The sequence below is a fragment of the Diabrotica virgifera genome, chromosome 6 (assembly GCF_917563875.1).
Source record: "Diabrotica virgifera virgifera chromosome 6, PGI_DIABVI_V3a".
In the NCBI taxonomy this organism is placed as follows: Eukaryota; Metazoa; Arthropoda; class Insecta; order Coleoptera; family Chrysomelidae; genus Diabrotica; species Diabrotica virgifera.
This window is the reverse complement of record NC_065448.1, coordinates 36110166-36136089: the sequence shown is the minus strand read 5'-3', so window position 1 is coordinate 36136089 and position 25924 is coordinate 36110166. Positions and strand designations below refer to the sequence as shown.

General features: G+C 33.7%; 1 protein-coding gene and 1 long non-coding RNA gene across 3 annotated transcripts in view; one reads left to right on the top strand and one right to left on the bottom strand.

The window, feature by feature from the left end:
* Positions 1-1390: 1390 nt before the first annotated feature.
* Positions 1391-20930, top strand: LOC114332306 (zinc finger protein 664-like). Of its 2 annotated transcripts, XM_050652634.1 has the most exons (3): positions 1391-1979; positions 18987-19418; positions 19671-20930. In XM_050652634.1, exons 1-3 carry the CDS (start codon positions 1733-1735, stop codon positions 20474-20476), a joined length of 1485 nt encoding a protein of 494 aa, XP_050508591.1. In that variant the 5' UTR covers positions 1391-1732; the 3' UTR covers positions 20477-20930. The 2 variants fall into 2 exon arrangements, with proteins under 2 accessions (XP_050508591.1, XP_050508590.1); XM_050652633.1 differs by having other exon boundaries at positions 18987-20930.
* LOC126885863 (uncharacterized) overlaps positions 19311-25924 on the bottom strand; it is a 50210-nt gene continuing 43596 nt past the window's right edge. The window contains exons 2-4 of the long non-coding RNA XR_007698471.1: positions 19797-19880; positions 19461-19544; positions 19311-19376 (exon numbers count right to left, since the gene is read on the bottom strand). This is a non-coding gene — a long non-coding RNA (uncharacterized LOC126885863). The remainder of the gene's footprint in view (positions 19377-19460; positions 19545-19796; positions 19881-25924) is intronic.

Below are 25924 nucleotides of genomic sequence, written 5' to 3'. Positions count from 1 at the left end.
AATTTGGCAGGCCGTGTAATTTGAGTTGCCTATATAAATGGACCCGATTGAATCAGTATTTACAGTTCGTTGAATATTTTAACTTATATTTTAACTTGGCTAAGGCCTAATGCTGATTGGCAGTACATATTTCAAAATTTAACCACTTTTTTGTAGTTAGGGGATAAATAGAGTACACAGTGCCATACTTGGTGTTTAAATACTTTTCAGAATTGTTATTTGTATTTATCAAAACAAATACCTACTTTCCTAAAGTATTTGGGAGTTAAATAGTTTTAAAACTGTTTAAATGCTAAATTAGTGTTTTATATAAAGTGAAGAAGTCCTTGATTATGTTATTGTTACTTTTTTTTTCAATAACTTTACGTAGGTATATAGGTACATACATACAATTTATTCTATTGTAACTAAACTCCCACAATGCATAAACACTTTTAGGAAACGGTTCCAACAGGTCTATTAAGGGTAATAGCATTGTAATAGTAATAAATTTGCTGAATTAATATCAGTTTCACCCAGTGGTGTCATGGTGTGGGAACGCGTGGGAACGCCGTTCCCACACTGGTTAAGAAAAGAAAAAAAAATAAATAGAGAATTTAGGTTTTGTAAACAAAAATAAGCAGTGCGTTCCGGCACTGCTAATTTTGCCATGACACCACTGGTTTCACCACTTCAGAATAAAGAACACTTTATAATAAAGAATTAAATTCGAAAAAAGCGTTGTTGCAATGTGTGTGGCCTAACTTAACTGTGGCATATGTTAATTTAAAAACTGAATAACATTTTTTACAAAATTTTGGAATATGTTTGTAGAACAATTTTAACAGCTGTTTTTAATATAGATTTCAATCCTCTACAAATAGTCTCTCATGTCTTTTGATGTAAAATATTTATTACTACAACCTTCAACTACCGTCTACCACTATGAATTTGTTTGTTTACGAAAGGTGGCGATTATCTTTCCTCTTTCCCTGGCTATTGCTCTCATTCTGACCGCATTAAATCCCTTTATTTGTATTTAAATACGTCAGAACTCTCTTTTTCATTAAAAGAAGTACTGGTTTTAGTCTTTGCTTTTGGCATATTCTATTTTGTAGGTTTTAGAACTGCGCCATGATATATATGTCATTTTATTGTGTATCACTTAATGACAATGACAAAAAGACAGATTAAAACCAGTACTTCTTTAAATGAAGAAGAGAGTTCTGACGTATTTAAATACAAAAAAGTATTTAAATTTGGAAATACTGCCCCATCAGCCCAGTTAAAAAAATATGAGGTCCATTTCCCCGATTTAAGTTGATATAGGCAACTCAAATTACACGGCCTGTCAAAGTTTCCACGTCTGTCTCTCTCTAGGACCTCTCTCTTGTATCGTGACTGCATTAGTCATTAGTCGTCTTTGTGCCTATTCCATCCGTATTGACAGTTCATTGGTATTATTATTTTTTCAGTTTTTGTTTTTAGTTTTTACATTACAGTGAAGTGAAGATAAGTAGCCAAGTGAAGCATGAGTAATGAGTACGACTAACCTATAAAATATAATTAATTAAAATTAAATTAATTTGTTATAAACTCTCTGCCCTCTGCTGTTCACTGTTCTTGTTGTCTATAATCTGAATATGTAATGAGTAATGAGTGTAATGTAAACTGAGTGTGAGTTCAGAGTAGTGACTTCACTTTTTGAGTGTTAAATTATTATTGAAATACATAAAATAAAGTCTAATCAAAAATGGAAGTAAAACAAGAAAATAGCGAGGAAGCCCTGGCAACCTGTAAAGTAGAAATAGAATATAATGATTTGGGTGATGCTCTTTTGGATGGCTTTAAATGTGAAATTAAGAAAGAATCAACTAGCAAAAGTACACACTACACATATTATGATTATTTAGACTTAAAAGAACATCCTGTAAGTTCCAAAATAGAACAACATGACAATAAACTTGATCCATTTGAAGAAAACCAAAAGATTGATAAAGGTTAGTAATATTTATTTATTTATTTTCAAGGAGCTGCTGCCAAATACTATTGACTGTAATACATCCAACTCCCACAGAAACCTGGAAGCAGAGTTCCGCACTGTTGCCAGATGCGATTTTCTAAATCCCCCACTTTGAAACTAAAATTCCCCCAAATTGAAGCTCAGATCCCCAAATTTAATAGCTTTGTTTGTGGAGGCGGTCCACGTCCGATTCCCAACTGACGCGCATGCGCAGCTCTGCGAACAAAGCTAATGAATTAGTAGCAGCAGTACACAGTAGTACCCAAATGTAGATAATAGCTCCAAAATTATACTATTTATCAACAGAGGGCACTGAAATAATTCATAGGTTTTCTCGTCTTAGATTATATGACAGCAGAATATACAGTTCTTTCTATGTATATTCACAAATTTAATTTACCATGACAGTTAAAATTCTCCATAATTCTTCCCCCAAAAAATCCCCCAACCACTTTTGCTTAAAAAATTCCCCCAGACGCTTTCAAATTACCCCAAGAATGGGGGAAAATATCCCAATCTGGCAACTCTAAGCACGTTGCCACTAGTGCCACTATCGGCTTGTGGTGAAACTACGTTGTGACAATGTAAAATTTGACTTAAACATTCAAATTTAATTTTATAAATTTTTGAATAACGAGCTAATTTTGCAAAATTAAATTAAAATAAAGCAATTTTATAATTGTAAGGTTAGATTGCTCTGGTTATCACCGTGGTTTACTAGATGGCGCTATTTTTTGCTTCCTCAAGTGTAATGGAAAATGTCAACGAGTTGTATGTATTACAGTCAATAGTATTTGCGAATATTTCAATATATACTTCATCTAATTTACTAACCTTGCATGTCATCCGTGTCATAGCCTGTGACGTCACATGATACCAACACGAAATATTTAGGCAGGTAGGTGTGTTCTTTTTTAGAATCATGTTGCTGAATACACTGGAATTACAGCCACTAGACATATTTTATTATATACGCGTAGAAATAATATTTGAAGATTTCTATTAATGTTAACCTAAAGAAATACACAATAATATGTTTCATTTAATGTGAATAAATAGATTATAAAGCGTTTTTATGAAGCACATTTACTTGAATCACACTGTAACTGGAATCGAACGAAGGTGACATTTTAGAATAAATTGGTAACATTTATTTGACAGTTGCGGTGATGACACTTTATATTTGTTTATATTCTTTACTATAAGTACCTGTTTTAACCACATGATCAGGGAAGCTCTGAATATACCTACATATGTCCCATTAAGATACGTATTTGGACATACGCAACAAAAGAAAGTCCTGAGAATGATAGATGAAAGAGCACATGAAATATTTAACAATATCAGAAACCATCCTAGCAGATTATTAAGAGAATTGACTAACTACGACGAAAACCAAAGAACAGTACATAGACGGCCTAGACAGCAGTTAGCTGGATATAGAGGAAACCCTTAAGAATGAAAAATTGAGATAACCACAGAATATCGAAACACAAATGTCGCCCTTCAGGCACTAAGTACCCTTCAGGTAGGTCAAATGGACCATAGCCACGGAATGTGAGCATCAAGGTCACGTACCGACAGACGTGGGCTTGATGGCCACACCTTTCGGGCGCTCAGCCGTCGAGGAGAATAAAATTTATTTTGCCAATTCGCCGGCTGAGTGACCGAGCACACACGGTCTGGACAGCAAGACACCGATTTAGATTGGTGCCTTGATGTCCGGAACACATTTTTTTAGGACACAAGTCCAAAGTAAAGTAAAAAATTAACTTAGTCATTAATAGGGAGAAAAGCTCTTCTAGCTACCCCTAAAACCAGGTGGCTTAACCACATGAAGTAATACAAAGGATGTCCCATTACCCAGGGCATCCAAAGTAACATTAAGATCAACGCCTCCCCATTCGGTATGTCCTTCGATGGGGAGGGGTGGAGGTATAGCTTGGGGGGTCAGATAGGTACCACTCCATTACGGGGTGTGACCGGTTTGATCTTCGGACATGTGGGTTCCACTTTTCCATTGGAACACACATGTTCCCCGGGGCTGGGGTTGATACGAGCATGTGTGTGTGTGTGTGTGTGTGTGTGTGTGTGTGTGTGTGTGTGTGTGTGTGTGTGAGTATCTGTTTTATTATTTTTACTGTTTTTATTATTTACTTTACTATAAAAACATCCTCTTCTATAAAAATATAAATTTTACCTAATTTTATCACGACTTGGAATAATCGAGGTATCTGACAACTTTTTTAGTTGTTATTGTAGACATATACAAAGAAACCTACCGGCTTCTTGCCAAGAGTTCGGAGCCGTTTTTTAATTATTAACAATGCAGTGAAAAAACGCTTGCACTGCAAATCTTAAAAGATTATAACTTAATTCGTGTTCTCTATTTCTTAAGTTTTTACTTATTTACATTGAATATTAATTTGATTTGTTGTATAATCCACGTTTACAATAATTATGTGATCCATTTGATTTAAAATGGATTCAGGATTTTTTTATACTTTGGCAACTATGTCAACTTAGATCTCTGATGTAGATAATGACCTGCAATGGTAAGTAAATTAGACGGACTGTACTTGTGTGTGTCAATAATAATTAAAATACAATAAAATAGTTATAATAATACAATAAAATATAAATATCACAAACTTAATCACATAATTCAGATTTACATATCACAACAATGACTATCTATTCCACAACTACTCAAATAAACATGCCTGAGGCCCAAAATGAATTCAGCCTTCGGTGCAAAAAATCTAGATCAGGGTGAATGTTTGCCCATCTTAGTGCTCGAGATAAAAAGTTGTTATAAAGCATAGTTGGTTCTGTGAATAGGAACGTAGAAAGTTTGGTTTAATTGTGCTCTACGGAGAGGTAGGTACATGGAGACCAACCTGCTCAAGTAACTGAGGACAGAAAACTGTTGAATTAACTATGCCATAAAGCATCATTGTATCTTTAATTATTTGTCAGTTACGCAATGAGAGCATACAAAGTTAGGTTTCAATTTGATGATATTGATTTAATTCAAAAGGTATACCCAGTTTATATGCTACATATTTTAAGAACTTGTGTTGGACTGTCTCGATTTTTGATATGTAAATATTATGTGGAGACCATACATAAGAACAATACTCTAGATCAGGGGTCACCAATTAGCAGACCGCGGTCCACATCCGGACAGTGAGCTAGTTTTGTGCGGACCGTCAATAAATTCGGAATATACCTAGTGTTTGGCAATTTTGAAAATGTTTGGGCATTAAATTGTGTACTATGTTTGGCTCAACTTATGTGTGAGAAGCCGCTTTATCAAGAATGAACTTTATTAAAAATTGCTAGAGATCTCACTTAACAGATGAATATCTCAACTCCCTAATGAGACTCAGTTGCACTAAACTAACTCCAAACTTTAGACAGGTTGTACATAAAAAAATGTCATTTTTCTCTCTGATAATTTAATTTTGTAAAGAGTTTTCCTCCTTAGTGTTATACTTACTAATAATTAATTTTGAAATTTAGTAAGCTGTAATATAAAATTGTCATGTGCATTTTTTTATATTCATTTCCTCTCTACTCTATGTTAAGTAGGAGTACTTTTCAGATGTGCATTTAATTGAAATAATTTTCAAATTTAATAAGTTTGCAACAAACACCTTGCATTGAAACTAATGTAGAAAAGATAACATGTTAATTAGCATTTTGTACTATGATTATTTATTTTAAATTCCTCAGTTTCCTTTCTACAAATTTGAAGATGTCTATAAACTTCATTAGCATTCAAAATATAAATTTCTAATTTTTTAAATATTTTCAGTAACAATTTACAATACTGCTGTTTTCAAAATATGTATACCTACTGATAATAACATCAAAACAATACACAATGAATTTATATTCTATTTATTGTACCAGGAAAACTTACAGAAAAGTATACAATAACCAAAAAAACAATCAGATATTAGTTTTCCTTTCCATATTAGTCCATGTGTGAGGTCACTTTCGTATGAAATGATTCCTGTTCAAAAATGTCCCCTTTAAACAAATCAGAAGGGTGCCGGGTGAAACAATTTTTTAAGCAAATTCAAAATTACTTTTTTGCGTCGAAAAATGTATTTCGGAGGGACCGCAGACGTTCGGATACAATTAGCGTCTCTTTGCAAAGACAATGACGTCGACTTTGCAAAGTAACAAGACACTTACTCAACACACACACTACACATTACACCCGAGTTAGTGATAAGATATACAATTACGTGGCTAAAGGTTCTAGTTCTAAACCAAGGCCAAAATCAGAGAAAAAAAAATGTATTTTTAGGTTTCTTAGGTAATTATAAACAATAAAGGTCTCTTGTCATATTTCTGAAAAGTTGAGAGTTTTTGAGTTATCAGCGATTTAAAATCTGAAAAATGCGAAAATATGCATTTGCGATGCTTGAAAACTTTTAAGTTTTAATAAAATGACAGATCTTTTTCATTTAAGGTGGCCCAAAAATGCTAAAAACATATTTTCGCGGGCAAAAAACGTGATGTTTTGAATTTGTTAAAAAATATATTAAACAATTTCTGTCCAAAAATTTCGCCCGGCACCCTTCTGATTTGTTTATAGGGAATATTTTTTAACAAGAATCCACAAAGAAACCGAATAAGAACAGTCAGACAAAGGCAGCATAAATCCAGACCCCGGAAGTGTCATAGGTTTTTGAAATGGACCCTCAGGGAAACTAATTGGTGACCCCTGCTCTAGATGAGGTCTAACTAAAGAACAATAGTAGTTTAATTGCTTCAATATTCTGAAAGTGTCTAGTGCATCTTTTTATAAAACCAAGTATTTGTAAAGATTTGACATATAATGTGATTCAAATAAAAGTTTATAGTCTAAATTAATTCCCAAATCACGAATTTCAGGAACCCAGTCAACCAACAGGAATATTCTGTATATTATAATTACAATTTTCAATATTTAAATATTACAATTAGGTATATTCTATTCTTCTATTGGGTCTCTCGATCGTTCAAAAGAAATAGCATGACACTTCGATGCATTCAGGGCCATGGCATTCAACATACACCACTCACTCAACCGGTCAAGATAATGTTGAAGATTAATACAATCTTCTATATTGTTGATAATTGTGTAGAACTTTAGATCATCTGCAAAAGGAAGAGGTGAACTGTGCCGGAAGCAGTGGCGTATATCATTGATGAATATGTTAAATAACAGGGGCCCCAGATGCGAACCCTGAGGTACTCCTGAATGAACCTTAATATCTTCTTCTTCTTCTTCTTTTGCCCTTTAATTCGTCCAATTCTGAACATAGGCTTCCCCCAGTTTCCTCCATTCGCTTCTGTTTAGTGCTTTCTGTTTCCAGTGCGTTCCTCCTATCTTTTTAATGTCGTCTCCCCATCTCATCTGGGGTCGTCCTCTTGCTCTCTTTCCTGTCCATGGTCTCCATTGTTGTATCGTGCTATTCCACCTATTGTCCGTTTGTCTAGCGTTATGACCTGCGAAGCTCCATTTTAGCCTGGTTATATGTTGACCTGCGTCTTTCACTTTTGTTCTATTTCTGACCCAGTTGTTTTGCTTTTTGTCTGTCAATTTTACTCCTAACATTGCTCTCTCCATGGCTCTTTGTGTCTTTATTATTTTATCCATGTTTGCCTTGGTCAAGGTCCATGTTTGGCATGCGTATGTGAGAATTGGGAGTATGCACTGGTCAAACACTCTTGTTTTTAAGTATTGTTGTATTTTTTTATTCTTTAGGACCCATTTTAATTTTCCAAATCCTGCCCAGGCTAATCTGACCCTTCTTTTTACCTCCGCTGTTTGGTTTTCCTTATTTATTTTTATAATCTGTCCCAAATATATATAATCATTAACCGCTTCTATTGTGGTGTCGTTTAGTATTACGTTTCTATTGTCTTGTGTGTTTGTCATTGTTTTTGTTTTGGCAAAATTCATTTTTAGACCTATTTGTTCGGATTCATTTGCTAGTTCGGTTAGCATGGTTTGTAGTTCTTCAAAACTTGATGCTATGACTACTACATCGTCTGCATATCTTAGGTGGTTTAGTTTCTTTCCATTTATGTTTATTCCCATGTTTGTCCATTCCATTGTTTTGAAAACATCTTCCAGTGTTAATGTAAATACTTTAGGAGAAATAACATCTCCCTGTCGCACTCCTCTGTTAATTGGTATGGGTTTTGTGGTTTCTTCCAATTGTACTGTCATTGTTGCTTTCTTATATATATTATGTATTAGCATTCTGTATCTGGAATCTATTCGACAGTTGTTTATAGCTTTTTGTATTGCCCACATTTCCACGCTGTCAAATGCTTTTTCGTAGTCAACGAACGCTAAGTGCAGATCTATATGGTATTCGTTAGCTTTTTCTATTAGTGTCCTAATTGTTAGAAGATGGTCAGTGGTGCTATATCCCTTTCGGAATCCTGCCTGCTCTACGGGTTGATACGAGTCCAATTTGTGTGTTAGTCTGTTGTTGATAATCCTCATGAATAGTTTATACGTTTGCGACAGCAGTGAGATGGGTCTGTAATTTTTTATGTCCTTTCTGTCGCCTTTCTTAAATAGCAGGATTGTAAGACTTTCGTTCCATTTGTCGGGTATTTCTCCTTTATGTAGACACTGATTAAACAGATTTCTTAATGTTTGTAAGATTTCTTCTTTCCCTTCTTTCAACATTTCAGCAAGGATTCCATCTGGTCCTGGTACTTTGTTGTTCTTTAATTGTGATAGTGCTGCTTCTATTTCATAATTTTCTATTTTTGGTAGTGTTTCTGAGTTTACATTCGTGATTGTTTTCTTGATATATTCCTGAGTGTTGAAGTTTGCGTCTTTCTTTGAGGTGTATAGTTCTTTATAAAACCTTTCTACTTCTTCTGATATCTTATCTTTTCTCCTCTCTTCCCGTCCTGTTTCATCCTTTATTGAAATGAGTAGTGGTTTCCCTAAATTTGGTCGTAAGCATTTTAGGCCCTTATTTCTCTCAATTACTTTCTCGATTTCATTTTCAGTGTGTTTCCTTAGATTCTCTCTGGTTTTTCTTCTAATAAGTTTGTTTAGTTCTACGTATTCTACTGTGTTTCTTTTGTTTTCGCTTATTAGTTTTCGTCTACTTTCCATTAATTTAACTGTCCCGCTACTTAATCTATTTTCTTTTGTTGTTAGTTTTTTGGCAGTTTTCATTCCCGCTTCCAAGAGTTTTTCTTTCATTTCTTCATTGATCTTATTAATTTCTGACTCTTCCTTTGCTACTTGTTGATTATAGTTTTCCCTTAAATTCTGTCTATATTCTTCTGCGTTTTGTCTTATTCTGCTATGGTCAATAGCCGTTGGTTTTCTTCTAGATTTCTGCGTCGCTAGTTTGCTTATTTCTATTTTGGCTCGTAGTATGCGGTGGTCGCTGCCAGTTGAGAATTTATTAAGTGCAGTTACGTCTTCGAAGATTTGTTTATTTTGGCAGAGGAAGTAGTCTATTTCATTTTTTGTCACCCCATTTGGGGAGACCCATGTCCATTTTCGGTTTGGCTTCTTATTAAAGTATGTATTTATTGCATGAAGGTTTTGTTGTTCCAAATATTCTAGTAGTCTTTCGCCCCTAATATTCCTTGATCCAAGTCCGTAGTTTCCTATTTTGTTTTCTGAGTCTTCCATTTTCTTTCCGATTTTTGCGTTAAAATCTCCCATAACGATTGTTGTTTTTATATTTTTGTCTTCCATTGCTGTGGTGATGTCATCATAAAAGTTATCAACTTCTTCCTCATCATGTGTTGTTGTTGGAGCATATACTTGTATTAGTTTCATTCTTGTCTTCCTGTTAATTTCTAGTATGATATATCCTACTCTATCTGATATGCTCTTATACTCGATTACGTTTTGTTTAATTTTCTCTTTGATCAGAAATCCTATTCCTCCATATGTTTCGTCCTCCTTTCCTTTGTAATAGAGGCGATTTCCTGATTCTAGGTCTATACACATTTCTCCTCTTCTTTTGACCTCTGACAATCCTACAATGTCCCATTTGATTTTAGTTAATTCCTCTTCGAGTTCGTACAACTTTTCATCTTGAGCCATGGATCTGATATTATATGTCGCTATATGTATTCTGTTGCATTCCTTCTTTTTCCGTTTTCTCTGATTCGTTCTTGTCGAGCTTTTGCCTCCCCCAGAATCCATGAGGCTGATCGGTTTCCCGATGTGGGACTCCGGATTTCTCCTACCCACCTGGGGTCCATTTCCGCTTTGTTGTAAGTTCGACATTGCTAGTACCTATTTTCCACCTTATTCTCACTGGAAACAAAATCCCTGATACGCACCATCTGAACTCAGTCAATCAAGTATGTTCTCAGCCATTCAAGAAGTGGACCATTAGTATCGTTCACAGTAACAATCCTGTACTTGTCCAGGATTACTTCACATATGCCATTTAAAAAAGACCGTTCGCAGTAATCCAGTTCTGAACTCCTAGTCCGGGATTTCGTCAGATTTGTCGTTCGCGGTAACCGAACTGCGAGTTCGGATGGAACCAGTCCAACCGATCCTTGGGATCTGAAGCGAACTCGTGAGTCCGAATATGCGCAGTAGGAATTTCAAAATACTTACAAACATTTCTATAATGTTTTGTGCTTTAAACTTGTAGCGGTATTTGTAGCGGTGTTTGCTTTTCATTCTGCGCTTATTTCATTTGTTTTTAATACTGTGGTTTAACTCAAAAGTTTAGAAATTTATTGATTTTCAATAAAATCTTTTTTACATTCTTTGATGTATAATTTTTACAGTAATATGATCATAAAAAAATAAATCATTTTTTTAATATGAAGGTATGTACTAAATACTGTGTGTATCTTTAAAGTTAAATAATTATTATATTTGTGATATAAAAATAACCAATATAATGTAAAATGTACTACCTACCTGAAATCTTTATTAGACGAGGATATCCTAATATTTTATTGATAAACAATACATAATATGGACGTTAATATTAAAATATGTAGGTATGTACAGTCGAACCCGCTTATTGGAATAGCCGTCGTGCCAAGAAAAAGTATTCCTATAACAGGGATATTCTAATAACCGATCATATGTGGCTAGTAAAAACGTTTTGGGACCTCAAATTTCTATTCCTTAAACCGGGATATTCCTTTAACCGGTATTCTAATAAGCGGGTTCGACTGTATTAGAAATATTAAATATACTCCATGTACCTAATTAATAAAAATTTTACAATACCAGTAAACAGTATAAGAGAACAAATTTTTTTTAGAACAAATATTTGGAGAATGTTTTAATATGGTCTCGTAGCTTATTAAAGTCACTAAAACTTATATCAATAAAAGATTTCATTAAACCATGCCTATTCATACTATAAACATATATCTGGTTGATATATCTGGCTGATCTAGTAAAATGTTCATGCAAATCTGAATTAAAATAATCATCAAAATAAGATGGACACAAAAACTATTTTATAATATTGTTATTTGTGGTGTTATGGACTAGTTCTAAATTCGTTCGCAGTGTAAATCAATCCTGAACTGATTCAGAACCGCGCCTGCGTACAACCCTAGTCCTAAGAGTGTTCTTAACTAATCCTGGACAAGTACAGGATCGTTACCGCGAACAAAGCTTTAAACACCCATTTGTTTAAGTTTAAATATTAAAATATGGTTCACCCGACCAAAGGCCTTGGAGAAATCGGTGTATAGTGCATGTACCCTACAGCCCCTCTCAAAGGGGCATATCATACAGCATGTACCCAAAGGCCTTCCTCAGGAAGTCCACAAACACTAGTATGTTACATTCGGTTGATCTGCTATTCCGAAATCCAAATTGTTGGTCTACTAGCTGTTTTTCAAGTGAAGCTTTAAGATTCAAATACAAAACATTCAAATATCTTTGGTATTACACTAATTATACTAATGGGCCTGTAATTATTCACCATTGTTGAATAATTATCTCCCGCTTTATAAATAGGTGTTAAAAAACTATTTTTCCAACATTCTGGAAATTTACCCTTATTTAAGGATATATATTAAAGATGTGAAAAAGAGGTCTGTATAATATAAAACAACAGTTCTTGAGAAAGCTGGGAGGCAATCCATCTGGACCAGGACCCTTATTCGCATCCAGTTCTGATAATTTTAGATAAATATCAGATATAGTTATGTTGAAACCAGTCAGATCAGTAAGATCAAATTTAATGTAGGTGTGTCACTGGATATGACACATATTTGAGTGGAATATACTGTAGAAAAATATTGTGCAAACAGATTCACAAGATCTGGTCCGTGATTGGATTCAACACCACCATACCTCAACACAGCAGGCAATGAGGGCTTTCCCCTCCGTTAATTCACAAACGACCAAAATTCCTTCAAATTATCAATATGTATTATACATGAGGTTATATAATATTATATTGTGTTTTATCTGTGTAAGTGTTTCTTCCATATTTAGCACTAGTATTAGGAATAACCCTTTTACCAGCTAATATAATCACCTCTCTTAGCCCTGGCGCAAATTGAACCTCAGCCTGCGTCGGCGGACTGCGTAGAGCGTTCTGCGCATCCTACTATCAGTTCATGCGTTCGCAGGTCGAGCTTGGGAAGGTTTGTCATCGACGTACAGTTTTCTTGGGCTTGGGACGGTGACTCACCGCGAGATATTTATTTTTACGTGTTTTTGTTTGCGAGATGAAAGTATCTGAAATGAATAAGCGGCGATATATTTTACACTATCTTTATGAATAACATTTTATTGCTCTGTTGTATCAATCAGCATTACTCTACAAGTATTCGTTTATTCGTTTTAATATTTTATTGCAATAGTAGGGAATATAATATATCTGATTAAAACAGTGAATTTATTACATGTTAATTATTTTTAATTTCTTGTGACGTAGCTAATGTAGGTTTAGCCAATAAATCAAAGTTATGCGTTTAAAAGAGCATATTATTTGAAAAATAAGGAGTACCATAATGTGTCATAATTATTATCTCCTTTATACAGGCAAAAAAATTGTTTAGTATGTATTTCTTAAATCCACACAATCATTGGAAAATGATTCATGGTATTTAAAAATATCTGTTAATGACACTGTTATCGACAAAGTCGATCAATTTCAAACTTGTCATCATATTAGACTTTTGTTTATCGTTAAAAATTAAATGATGATTGTGAATTGTATTTTTTGTGTTATTTAATATTTTAGCAAAATACATAATCAGCAAGAATCTTATTTAAAACATGCGAACCGTTTTTGCAATCACAATCAATGCAGTGTTTAACTTATGCTTGTTATTATAAAGGTATGTAGAAATAAAATACTCAGTGTAAGATATCTTTTTATGCACCTGCTTATGATCAAATTCGATGTTTTCGAAAGTCATACCGCTACGACTACTAGGGACGTGTAAGATATTTTTAAAACGTTACTAGTTACAAGTACGGAACTACCGATTTTAAGTTGCCTACTCAATTCAGTAAATACAAGGATCAGATACATCAGTATTTTGTAATCAATACCACTTAGAACCGGTATCAAAAGTAACCGTTACATGTCCGCACTGATTTTGCGAACATGCGAACCGTTTCTGCGATCACAATCAATGCAGTGTTAAACGTATGCTTGTTATTATAAAGGTATGTAGCAATAAAATACTCAGTGTAAGACATCTTTTTATGCACCCGCTTATGATCAAATTCGATGTTTTCTAAAGTCATACCGCTACGACTACTAGGGACGTGTAAGATATTTTTAAAACGTTACTAGTTACAAGTACGGAACTACCGTTTTAGTTGCCTACTCAATTCAGTACATGGATCAGATACATCAGTATTTTGTAATCAGTATTTGTACTCAGTACCACTGAGAACCGGTATCAAAAGTAACCGTTACACGTCCGCACTGATTTTGCCCGTCTCTATTCGTTACGGCGACAGCCGACGGTCGGGTTGGCTTGTGTTCAATATGCGGTGCCCTAGAAAAATAACTACACAGGTCACCCGTCCCGCCGGCGCAGGTCGTGACTCGCTTAGGTTCAATTTGCGCCGGGGCTTATAGGATGGGTAAATGAAAACGTCGAAATCGCTCAACACGCCAAATCGACTGGGTTCGGAATGTGGTCGGGACTCACCTATGATATATAAATATACGCCAGTCAATGAGAGCAAGCACAGAATATTACCTCGGAATTCTATCCTACTGCATGGATTTTAATGAAATTTTGGGAATAGCCTTTACTTATCTCCTAATTCAAAGTCTACCCTATATACTATGGCGCTTTTATCTTGGGGGCGGTTCCCACCCTTTCTCGAAGCTGGAATTTTTTTGTTACAATAACCACGGAACAGCTAGAGAAAATTGATCTATAATTTTTTTTTGAGAACTCAATACTTTTTGAGTTATTCGTGGTTGAAAATTGGCCATTTTCATTAAAACATAACACCTTTTTGAACGGGTTTTTGCGAATATGTACCTTAAAACTATGCATCTAACTAAAAAACTATATAAAACATTTTTGTAGCTTATAAAAACACAAAGAGATTCGTTCCTTCATAAATCTTCTAGTTATGATACAAAAAGAGATATAGTAGGTAAAAAGAGTTGTTTTTTTTTTTGGTGCATGCTCAAATCGGTGTACTCAACTTGAAATAACAGAGAAACGGTCGATGTTAGGTGTATAATGCTACCTATACCCTTTTTAGTGCTTGAAAAGACCTTTAAAATGAGCAATATTAAATGTCGATTTCATTTAAACTAAAGATATGCAGAAAAAAAATTGATGACCAATGTATTTTAAGATAAAATGAGAAGTACATTTAACCCCTTATCCACCAGAATTTAAATGCATCGTTTTCCTTCTACAATACTTTATATTATAGTGTTATTTATATGTTCAAAAAGTTGGACGGGTTTAAAATGATTAGTTTTTGAAAAAATAAGATCAAATTATAGAGACCATTTCTAAATTTTCTTGAAAATCTTCCTGTTTTTTCCATGTAACTTGAAAATTATTAGGGCCAATTTCTCATATCGAGTTCAACTCCAGTTTAACCTGAACTTTTAATAAACGTCAGTTTAAAGTCAAAATCGTCTTTCTCAATTCACGTTCAACCGATGGAAGTTTAAACTTGAACGATGATTGAACGGTGGAATTCGGCCGTTCAAAGATTTCAGAACTCAGTTCAGATGATTTCATGGATTAAGCATGCGTTGTATTAACACGAAACGCTGTCATAATATAAATATATCCTATTTTATTATATTAAGCCTAACGATAAACGATAACATTATTTTTGTTTTAATAATATTTATTTATAATTATTAAAATGACTATTTGACTATAAATACTTCAATTTAACTTTATTCAAAAACAGCATAAAAAAGGTAGTTCAAAATGGCGACAGTTATTTACCTTTTGCCATCTATTGGCATTTCTCGAAAGCTGTAGAACGTGCACTGACATGAACGTGCAATGAGAAATGCATTCCAAACAAATCCGAAGTTCACCGGTGAACCTGGTTCAACTGAACTATAGATTACCGCAGGTATGAGAAATCGACCCTTAGAGATACAGTAATGAAAAACAAAAATAAAAATTTTATCTAAAAAACCTACATTTTTGTATGGTATCTTTTTTTTCGTATCTTATCATTTTCGAGTTACATGCAGAAAAAAGATTTTTAAGAAAATTTAAAAATGCGCTCTATAATTTGATCTTATTTTTTTTTCAAAACCCATTCAAGAACTACAATAGGTATTGATAGCATTATACACCTAAAATCGACTGTTTCTCTGTTATTTCAAGTTGAATACACCGATTTGAGCATGCACCAAAATAAACAAACTCTTCACCTACCATATCTCTTTTTGTATTATAACTAGGTATGGTGGTTCCTGTTTATCTGAACCATCTCAGATAGTTAAGGGGTGGTTACCCCCTACTATAGGGGTTGATGAAGTAACACTACTCACAGTAAATACATTTATTTATAAGTCGAAGTAACTACGGTAAAGAGTTGGTGGCTAAATGTTTATCCGCTGGGATCTCAAATACCAATGATTAATCTTTACGCAATGAATTTAGAACGTCGAATGTGGAATCCCCTGTTTATGTTTTGGTATATATAAAAAGTGAAAGTGTTTGTATTATAAATGCTGAATCAACTTGATTATAAATAAAGAATAATATTTGCTGCTGCAAGCTGACCTTTGTATCGAAAACTGATACATGGTGTGGTAATATGGGTCAATCATGTGTATGATAAACAAAACGTATTTGTTTTACCAAGGACATTTAAATATTAAAAGAATTTGTCTTGTACTTAATAAGATGGTTACTAACAGATGCTGTGAATCCCTTTATATACTTTTTTTTAGTTAGATGCATAGTTCTTGAGGTACATACTCGCAAAAAACCGTCCGGAAAGGTGTCATTTTTCAATGAAAATCGCCAATTTTCAACCACGAATAACTCAAAAAGTAGTTGGGTTTTCAAAAAAAGTTATAGAACGGTTTTTGCCTAGAATTAGGTTATCTAGTAGGCACTTCCGTGGTTATTTCGAGCAAAAAATTTACTACCTACGTGAAGGGTTGGGAACGGCCCCTAAGATAAAAAGCGCCATAGTATATAGTGTAGACTTTGTTTCTTGAGCTATTTCCTACTTGCTGTGAAAATATCAAGTAAATCGATGTAGTAGGATGGAATTCGGAGCCAATTGACTGCCCTAATACTGTAGAAATAAAAAAGACTTTCTTTTGTAGAGAATTTCCCTTAAATTATAGGGATTTCCCTTTTTATGTCACCTATTATACGAGCCCTAACAACTATATGTTGGAACAAGCAGTTATTTGGCAAATAAAATGCCAATTTACCGAAATTCTTTTATTTACATTTTTTTTAAATGTAAATATGAAATTAACAACATTTTTTATGATATATGGAATTATTTCTACGGTTTAATTATATATTTTATGTTGAATACTGTTCAATTAATTGTTTAATAATCGAAAACTGCTGACAACTAAATATTGGAACATTTTAAAATTTCCTGGCGTTTTAGCGTGCCTGGCGAGAAACGAGTGAAGTTTTATAAGTTTGACGGAAAGAAGGCTTTGAAATCAAACATACGAGTAGCTAGTTTGTTGTCAACAATAATTATTATAACGCGTCATTTGAGTTTGAATAAATTAACAACTGTCAGTTATTATCGGTAAAATACAATAATGGCACGCGGAAAACCTACTGATCCAAAAGTGCGAGAAATCATTATTAATCAGTACCACAAGGGTAAAACAATGCGTGAAATTTCCAGTGAATTAACGGTAGAAACATCTACAGTGTTTAATATAATTAAGAAATATGCCAGTATTGATGTTCGCGGCAAAAGCTCAGGCCGTCCAAAAGCTGTTTCTCAAAGGAGTGTCAGACATTTAATCAGAATATGTAAGTCGGGAAGAAGAAATACACTACGAGAAGTAACTGCTAGATGGAATAGAGAAACTGGGATGAATGTCTCCAGACAATGTTGTCGCAAATATATCCACAAAAGCTGTCTTAGTTTTTATAAGGTATGTTTGATAGGTTTTTATTTGCGATATAAATTTTCTATTTTTTTCTTTATTTGAATAGGCCAAAGAAAAACCATTGTTGACGGAAGCTCAGAAAAGAAATCGTTATATTTGGGCTAAATCTAAACTTTCGTGGACCAAACTTGACTGGGACAAAGTTATCTATAGCGACGAAAGCAAATTTGATGTCTGTGTGGGAGATTACCGAAAGCGTGTGATTAGGGAAAAGGCAGAAGCACTCCATAAATATTGTCTCAAAAGGACTGTAAAGTTTCCACAGGGTATCATGGTGTGGGGTTGTATGTCGGCCAAAGGGGTGGGAACTTTACATTTTATTGAAGGCATAGTAAACGCAGCCAAATATCAAGATATCCTTGAACATTCGTTTTTACCAAGTGCGGCAAGGTTATATCCATCCGGAGATTTTATCTTTCAACAGGACGGAGCCTCATGCCATACGGCTAAATCTACCAAAAAATGGATGGGAGAACATGACATTAAAGTTTTGTCACATCCTTCTAGTAGCCCGGATCTTAATCCAATAGAGACACTTTGGCACAAAATGAAACAACGCCTAAGAAATAACCCTCAGCGTACTTTGCCACAACTACGTACTAAATTGCAAGAAATATGGGATATTTTCACTCCTGAGTTCTGTGAAGGCCTAGTTGATACAATGCCTAATAGAGTTCAGGCTGTTATTCAAGCTAAGGGCGACGTTACGCCTTATTAATTTTTATTTTAATTAGTTAAAAACCGCTTGTTCCAATATTTAGTTGTCAGCGTTTTTTGATTATCTAACAATTAGTTAAATAGTAACCAACATGAAATATATAATTAAATTGTAAAAATAATTCTACACGCAAAAAAAAGTTGTTAATTGCATATCTACAATTATTAAAAAAATTAAATAAAATAATTTCGGTAAATTGGCATTTTATTTGTAAAATAACTGCTTGTTCCAACATATAGTTGTTAGGGCTCGTACCTTCTTGGTTATTCTCCGTTCAGCTCACCGAGAATATTCAAATGGCTTTCCGTTTCGTCTTTTATACTGTCAAAGACGGTAGAATAGCACGTTTTATTTAATACATTGGCGTACTCTAGACTCTAGACCAGCGGTTCTCAATCTTTTTGAGTCTTGTACCACCAAATACTTTTTATTATTTTTGGTATCACCTAACTGAACTATCTGTCTAGAGTCTAGCTAGGTGATCTAATTAACAATTATAATGGTGCTGATTTTGGCTGTTTTTGCATTTTGTGTACCACCTCAAATAATTAGATTGTACCACCAGTGGTGCATGTACCACAGATTGAAAACCGCTGCTCTAGACGATACAATTATATTATCGTCACAATATTATAGTTAGTTTGTATTTCAGGATATCTCCAAGAGGAAAATAAAATGGAAATTACTGAGACACCAATTGGACATTCATCTTATGAAGGAAGTTATATGAGTCCACATGCTGAAGGAACAATATTAAATGAGAATATGAAAGTTACGAACGGACAAGGACCTTACAAGTGCGAAATTTGTTTTAAACAATTTAATAATAAGAGTAATTTAAAAAGACATTTAAGATCACACACTGGTGAAAAACCTCACAAGTGTGAAATTTGTTTAAAAGGATTTGTTAAAGCAGGTGATATGAAAATACATATGAGAGTGCACTCTGGAGAAAAACCTCACAAGTGCGAAATTTGTTTGAAGCAGTTTAGCCGAGCAGGTAATTTGAAAGCGCATTTGAGAGTGCACACTGAAGAAAAACCTCACAAGTGTGAAATTTGTTTTCAGCAGTTTAGTCAAGCAAGTAATTTGAAAGCGCATTTGAGAGTGCACACTAGAGAAAAACCTCACAAGTGTGAAATTTGTTTTCAGCAGTTTAGTCGAGCAGGACATTTGAAAGTACATTTGAGAATACACGCTGGAGAAAAACCTCACAAGTGTGAAATTTGTTTAAAGCAATTTATTCAAGCATATGATTTGAAAAAGCATTTGAGAGTGCACACTGGAGAAAAACCTCACAAGTGTGAAATTTGTTTTAAGCAGTTTAGTCAAGCAGTTCATTTAAAAATCCATTTGAGAGTGCACACTGGAGAAAAACCTCACAAGTGTGAAATTTGTTTTAAGCAGTTTAATAGAGCAGATACTTTAAAAATACATTTGAGAGTACACACTGGAGAAAAACCTCACAAGTGTGAAATTTGTTTTCAGCAGTTTAGTCAAGCATGTCATTTGAAAGTCCATTTGAGAGTGCACACTGGAGAAAAACCTCACAAGTGTGAAATTTGTTTAAAGCGATTTGTTATAGCAGGTGATATGAAAATACATATGAGAGTGCACTCTGGAGAAAAACCTCACAAGTGCGAAATTTGTTTGAAGCAGTTTAGCCGAGCAGATAATTTGAAAGCGCATTTGAGAGTGCACACTGGAGAAAAACCTCACAAGTGTGAAATTTGTTTAAAGCGATTTGTTAAAGCAGGTGATATGAAAATACATATGAGAGGGCACTCTGGAGAAAAACCTCACAAGTGCGAAATTTGTTTGAAGCAGTTTAGCCGAGCATATAATTTGAAAGTGCATTTGAGAGTGCACACTGGAGAAAAACCTCACAAGTGTGGAATCTGTTTTAAGCAGTTTTTTACAGCAGGTCATTTGAAAACACATTTGAGTGTGCACACTGGAGAAATACCTCACAAGTGTGAAATTTGTTTAAAGCAATTTATTCAAGCATATGCTTTGAAAAAACATTTGAGAGTGCACACTGGAGAAAGACCTTTTACATGTGACATTTGTTTAAAGCAGTTTAATGATAAGGGTAATTTAAAAAGACATTTGAGATCACACACTGGAGAAAAGCCTTTATAGGTATGAAATTTGTTTGACACCGTTTTCCCAGAAAAATGGTTTGAAAACTCATTTGATCGTGCACACTGAAAAAAACTCTACAAATGTGAAATTTCTTTTAACCCTCTAACCGTTATGACCGTCTGTAGACGGTGTTCACTTTTTTCAAGTTAAATCCAGAATTGTCAATACCTATAGCTTAAATGGTATTGTTTGTTTTTAAATGACCTTACAGGCGCCCATTGATAATCGTTTCAACATTCCTTGTCATCCCGTTTAGCAGATACAAGCAGTTGCTTTTGGCCATCCGTCAAAATAAGTGTATAAAATATTGTAATCTGATACGAATTTTCATATAAGTGAAAAAGTGGTTTATAACGTTTATATTTTGCTGAAAAATTTACTGTATATACATCATAATATCTATTTTTGGAATGTATTATTGGTTTTAGAAAAATAAATAGGCTACTATAATTTTTAGCGTTATAATTGATGACCGTCTACAGACGGTCATGACGGTTTACGTCGTTTTTTTTTGTAACGTATTTTTTGGAGCAAAATTGTTTTTCATTTTGTTTTTGCAAATAAATATCCCCTGAATTATTTTGCGGTGAATATGATTCCCAACGTATGTATGTATATATTTTTTAGTATTATAATAATTTTAATTTACGCCACTACATGCCTAATAAACCCCATAAATGGGGAATAAAATTATTTGTCCCATTCAATTTGTAGGAATACTTCTGCAGATTTGTAATTTACAATGGAGCTGGTAATACCGTCATCCTATCAGGAAATCCTGATCTTGGTGTATCCTGACTTCAAAAAATACATTATCTATTTCGATAACTTTTACAGTCTGAAAAATAAAATAGGGCTTTTCATCGATTGTCATTTGTTTCGAGCTTCTGTCATGTGTCACATAATATTAATATATCTTTGGTTTGTATCACGGTATATACCAATAACGTATGACGTAGATTTATTAATATTATGTGACACATGACAGAAGCTTGAAACAAATGACTGTGAATGAAAAGCCCTGTACGCTGTGAGCTCGTACGTAGAGGGGATATTTATAAATTCACGAGCGCCAATAGTGACAAGTCTGTAAACATTTACCGGAAATTTGACATAAATGTCAAAGTGATTAATTTAAAATTAAAATTAAAAACATTAATTATAAAAAATATTAGTTGGTCAAAGCTGTGGTATATATTTTTACCTTAAATATACTTACGTTTTAAATACTGAATTTAAGTTTTTTTAATGTTCCGTAATATCCTATTTATAATCAATGGTAATATGTAATATAAATTAATCTATTCATCTTAGCGCCATCTACACGATAATTGTGAAAGTATCCGAAGTAAAAAATTCATATTTTATCAATAGAACATGAAAACGATTAGCAACATCTTAAAAAAATTGATTACAATTTAATTACTATTTTGCGTTGTAAATATTAAATTAAATAATAAATTTAAAAATTACCGGTGAAAGTTGTATTAGTAATCCGCTAGGAGCGCCACCAGCGAAGCTCAGAGCGTATCCGCTGTGAGCTCGTACGTAGAGGGGATATTTACAAATTCTCGAGCGCCAGTAGTGGCAAGTCTGTAAACGTTTACCGGAAATTTGACATAAATGTCAAAGTGATTAATGTAAAATTAAAATTAAAAACATTAATTATAAAAAATATTAGTTGGTCAAAGCTGTGGTATATATTTTTACCTTAAATATACTTACGTTTTAAATACTGAATTTAAGTTTTTTTAATGTTCCGTAATATGTAATTATAATTTAATCTAAAAATCTTAGCGCCATCTACACGATAATTGTGAAAGTATCCGAAGTAAGAAATTCATATTTTATCAATAGAACGTCAAAATGATTAGCAAAATCTTAAAAAAATCGATTACAATTTGATTAATTTTTTGCGTTGTAAATGTTAAGCGATAACAATTAAATAATAAATTTAAAAATTACCGGTGAAAGATAATTCCAGTAATCCGCTAGGAGCGCCACCAGCGAAGCTCAGAGCGTATAGGGCTTTTCATTCACAGTCATTTGTTACGAGCTTCTGTCAAATGTCGTATAATCCGTGTATATTAATATTATACAAAGATTATACAACATATGACAGAAGCTCGAAACAAATGACAATCGATGAAAAGCCCTATACCCATGAACGATCACATCAATCACATATTTTGTATTTGCTGTGTTTTTTTTTCATAAATAACAATCGAGAGAGATAGATTATTAATAATCTGAATAATATTATGTGATTGATGTGATCGTTCATGGGTATTCTTTCATTTTTTCGACTGTACACTTCGTTGACATTGCCAGTGTATCTTCGCGCACGGGGTTAGTGCAGTTCGTTATGGCAGAAAAAAAAGCGGTATATTGACGTGGACACCACAGATCTTCAGAGAATACAAGAGTAATATGGGTGGTGTTGATCTTATGGACGGTATAATTGGCAGGTACCACATTCGACAGAAGACTCAAAATCCCATGTTACGGATATTTTATCACCTGATTGACATGTCAGTGACCAATGCCTACCTTCTACATCATAGAATTCATCCACAACCTTTTGAAAAGACCAAATTGTCACTGTTTCGCGAGCAAATAGCTGTGGGTATCTGCAAATACGCACCAGTCCGTGATGTGGGAAGACTCCCCAAATCCAATATGTCTAGGACTGGACCAAGCTCGCTTCGTTCACCAGATGATGTGCTATATGACGGTATAGATCATGATCCAAGTATGCGTAACAAAACCATAAAGAGAAGATGTAAATATTGTAAGAAGTCTGATACTAAGGTGTATTGCCTGAAGTGTAATCTCAATTTATATATTACACCAGAAAAAACTGCTTCTATGACTTCCATCATACATAGTTAACTTTTTTGAAGTTATACTTCTTTAGGCACGGGGGTGAATTTTTACATTCCCTGTCGCATGCGCACACCGACAGTATGGTATTAGTCGCTACATCTTTATGTAGCGCAAATAAGGTGTGCGTGAAAAGAATATATTATTAGTGTTTTAGTAAATATATTTATTATAAGATAAAGTTTTTTATATTTATTATAATTTTTATGTCGTTGGATTTGTCTTCCTCGGGAATAAGATATTTTATAATAATATTAAGTATATTTAAAGTATTTTTGTATACTTCACTTGGTCTATTAAATTTGTCAGTATGTATGAGAAATCTTGTAACCTGTCAAAGCAAAGGGAGTATAGCTCAGTGGTAGAGCGTGTGACCGAAGATCGAGAGGTCCCCGGTTCGAATTCGTGTGTTTTCTATTTTTTTTTATTTTTGGTATTGTTTTAATAAAAATTTTTGGATAGTAGTAAGTAAAAATTAGTTTAATCTTTAAATAAAATACAAATAACCTGTTGAAAGTATATTTATTTCGTTGAAATCATACAGTGAGCACGTAAAGGTTGGAATAAATTCATTTTCTCGAGAATGAACGATTTTGGAAAAAATCCCGAAACAGGTCAATTTTTATTTTTAAATTGCGACTTTTTGGCATATATATTATACTAGTGACGTCAACCATCTGGGCGTGATGACGTCATCTACGATTTTTTTTAAATGAGATTAGGGGTCGTGTGATAGCTCATTTGAAAGGTAATTCAATTCTCTATCCAGTAATATAAACATTAACATAATTATTTATACATAGTGTCCAAAAAAAATTTTTGAATTAAATTTATTGACATAAGAAGAATGTGTGTAATTTATTTAACTCAAAATACATTTTACTCCTTTCAGAAAACAGGAAATAATGTTTATTTGATAAATAAATATTGTTTTTTGCTTAAATTTAGAATTAAAGCAGCCACCCACCTCTCTGTTGACAGTTTGAACATTTAATTTACGCGAAAAGCAATGATTATTTTTCAAATAAACTTTTTTTCTGTTTTCTGAGAGCAGTAAAATGTATTTTGAATTAAATAAATTACTTGCATTCTTCTTTTTATGTCAGTAAATTTAATTAAAAAAAATTTTTTTTGGACACCCTATATAAATATTTATGTTAATGGTTATATAACTGAATAGAGAATTGAATTACTTCAGATGAGCTATCACACGGCTCCTATTCCCATTTAAAAAACATCATCGATGACGTCATCACGCCTAGATGGGTGACGTCACTAGTATGATATATATGCCAAAAAGTCGTAATTTAAAAATAAAAATTGACCTGTTTCGGGATTTTTTTCCAAAATCGTCCATTCTCGAGAAAATGAATTTATTCCAACCTTTACGTGCTCACTGTATAATAGAAGTATAACTTCTTACGTGCGTACAAAGTACACACACATTCTTTTTTTTTATATTGTGTATTGTTTTACTTTATTATTTTTATGTTTTGTTACCTTATTGTTTTTATTTTAATAATGAAAATGATTTCTTTTGTTGTTATATTCAAATAACACCGCTTCTAATTTTTTACACCTTAACCTTTGTGACCGTCTAGAGACGGTCTACATTCTTTCTCATCTAGAGGTCAAACTATAATAAATATTTAAAAAAAATTAACATGAAATTAATTTTAACACTCATATTACCCTAATTAGAAATTATCAGATATTTTAAACCATTTTTAAAAAATAACGGTTAGAGGGTTAAGCAATTTTCTGATAATATTACATTGAAATGACATTTGAAAGTACATTATCATCATCACGTAGCGTTACAACCCTGGGTGGGTCCTGGCTGACTGTATAACTTTTTTCCAATTTGTTCGGTCTTCCATCAACCTAGGGTTAAATGGAGTGTTCATTTTCCGGAGATCTGCTTATTGGATGTCCGAGTGGTCTTTTGCCTGTAGAAATCTCCTCCCATACAAGTCTCGTTATGAAGTCTGTGCACAGTGCCGGCGCTAGGGTATAAGGTGCCCGACTGCAAAACTAGCACAGGCGCCCCCCCCCCCATACACACAGATACTTGTACAACCCCAGCCTCTGGAGTGGTATCTATCTGACCCCCAAGCTATACCACCACCTATCCCCATCGCAGTACATAACGAATGAGGAGGCTTTGTACTGAACGTTACCTTGGATGCCCTGGGTAATGGGACATCCTCTGTGTTAGTTTATGTGGTTAAACCACCTGATTTTAGGGGTAGCTAGAAGTGCTTGTCTCCCTATTAATGACTTGATTTTGGAATTGCGTCCTAAAAATGTGTGTTCCGGGCAACGAGGCACCGATTTAAGTCGGTGTCGCGCTATCCGCAAATGTCACCGGTAAATAAATTTCGGTTACAGTTTTATTGGACCGATCATCTGACAAAACAACTTCGCTTTAACTTTTTTAAGAAATTGACTAAGAAAACTAAAATTGTTTTTTTTTTGTCATTTCTTCTTTTTCGGATTTTCTTTTTAGATTTGTGCCCCAGATAATTTTTTTAATCCATCTTTATTTAACTAAATAAAAAT

What these genes read in the sequence shown, in the direction of transcription:
- LOC114332306 (XM_050652633.1), top strand. Translation starts at nt 1,733, where the DNA reads ATGGAAGTAAAACAAGAAAATAGCGAGGAAGCCCTGGCAACCTGTAAA. An exon ending in AAACCAAAAGATTGATAAAG is followed by an intron (nt 1,980 to 18,986) that starts GTTAGTAATATT and finishes TTTGTATTTCAG; the next exon opens with GATATCTCCAAGAGGAAAAT.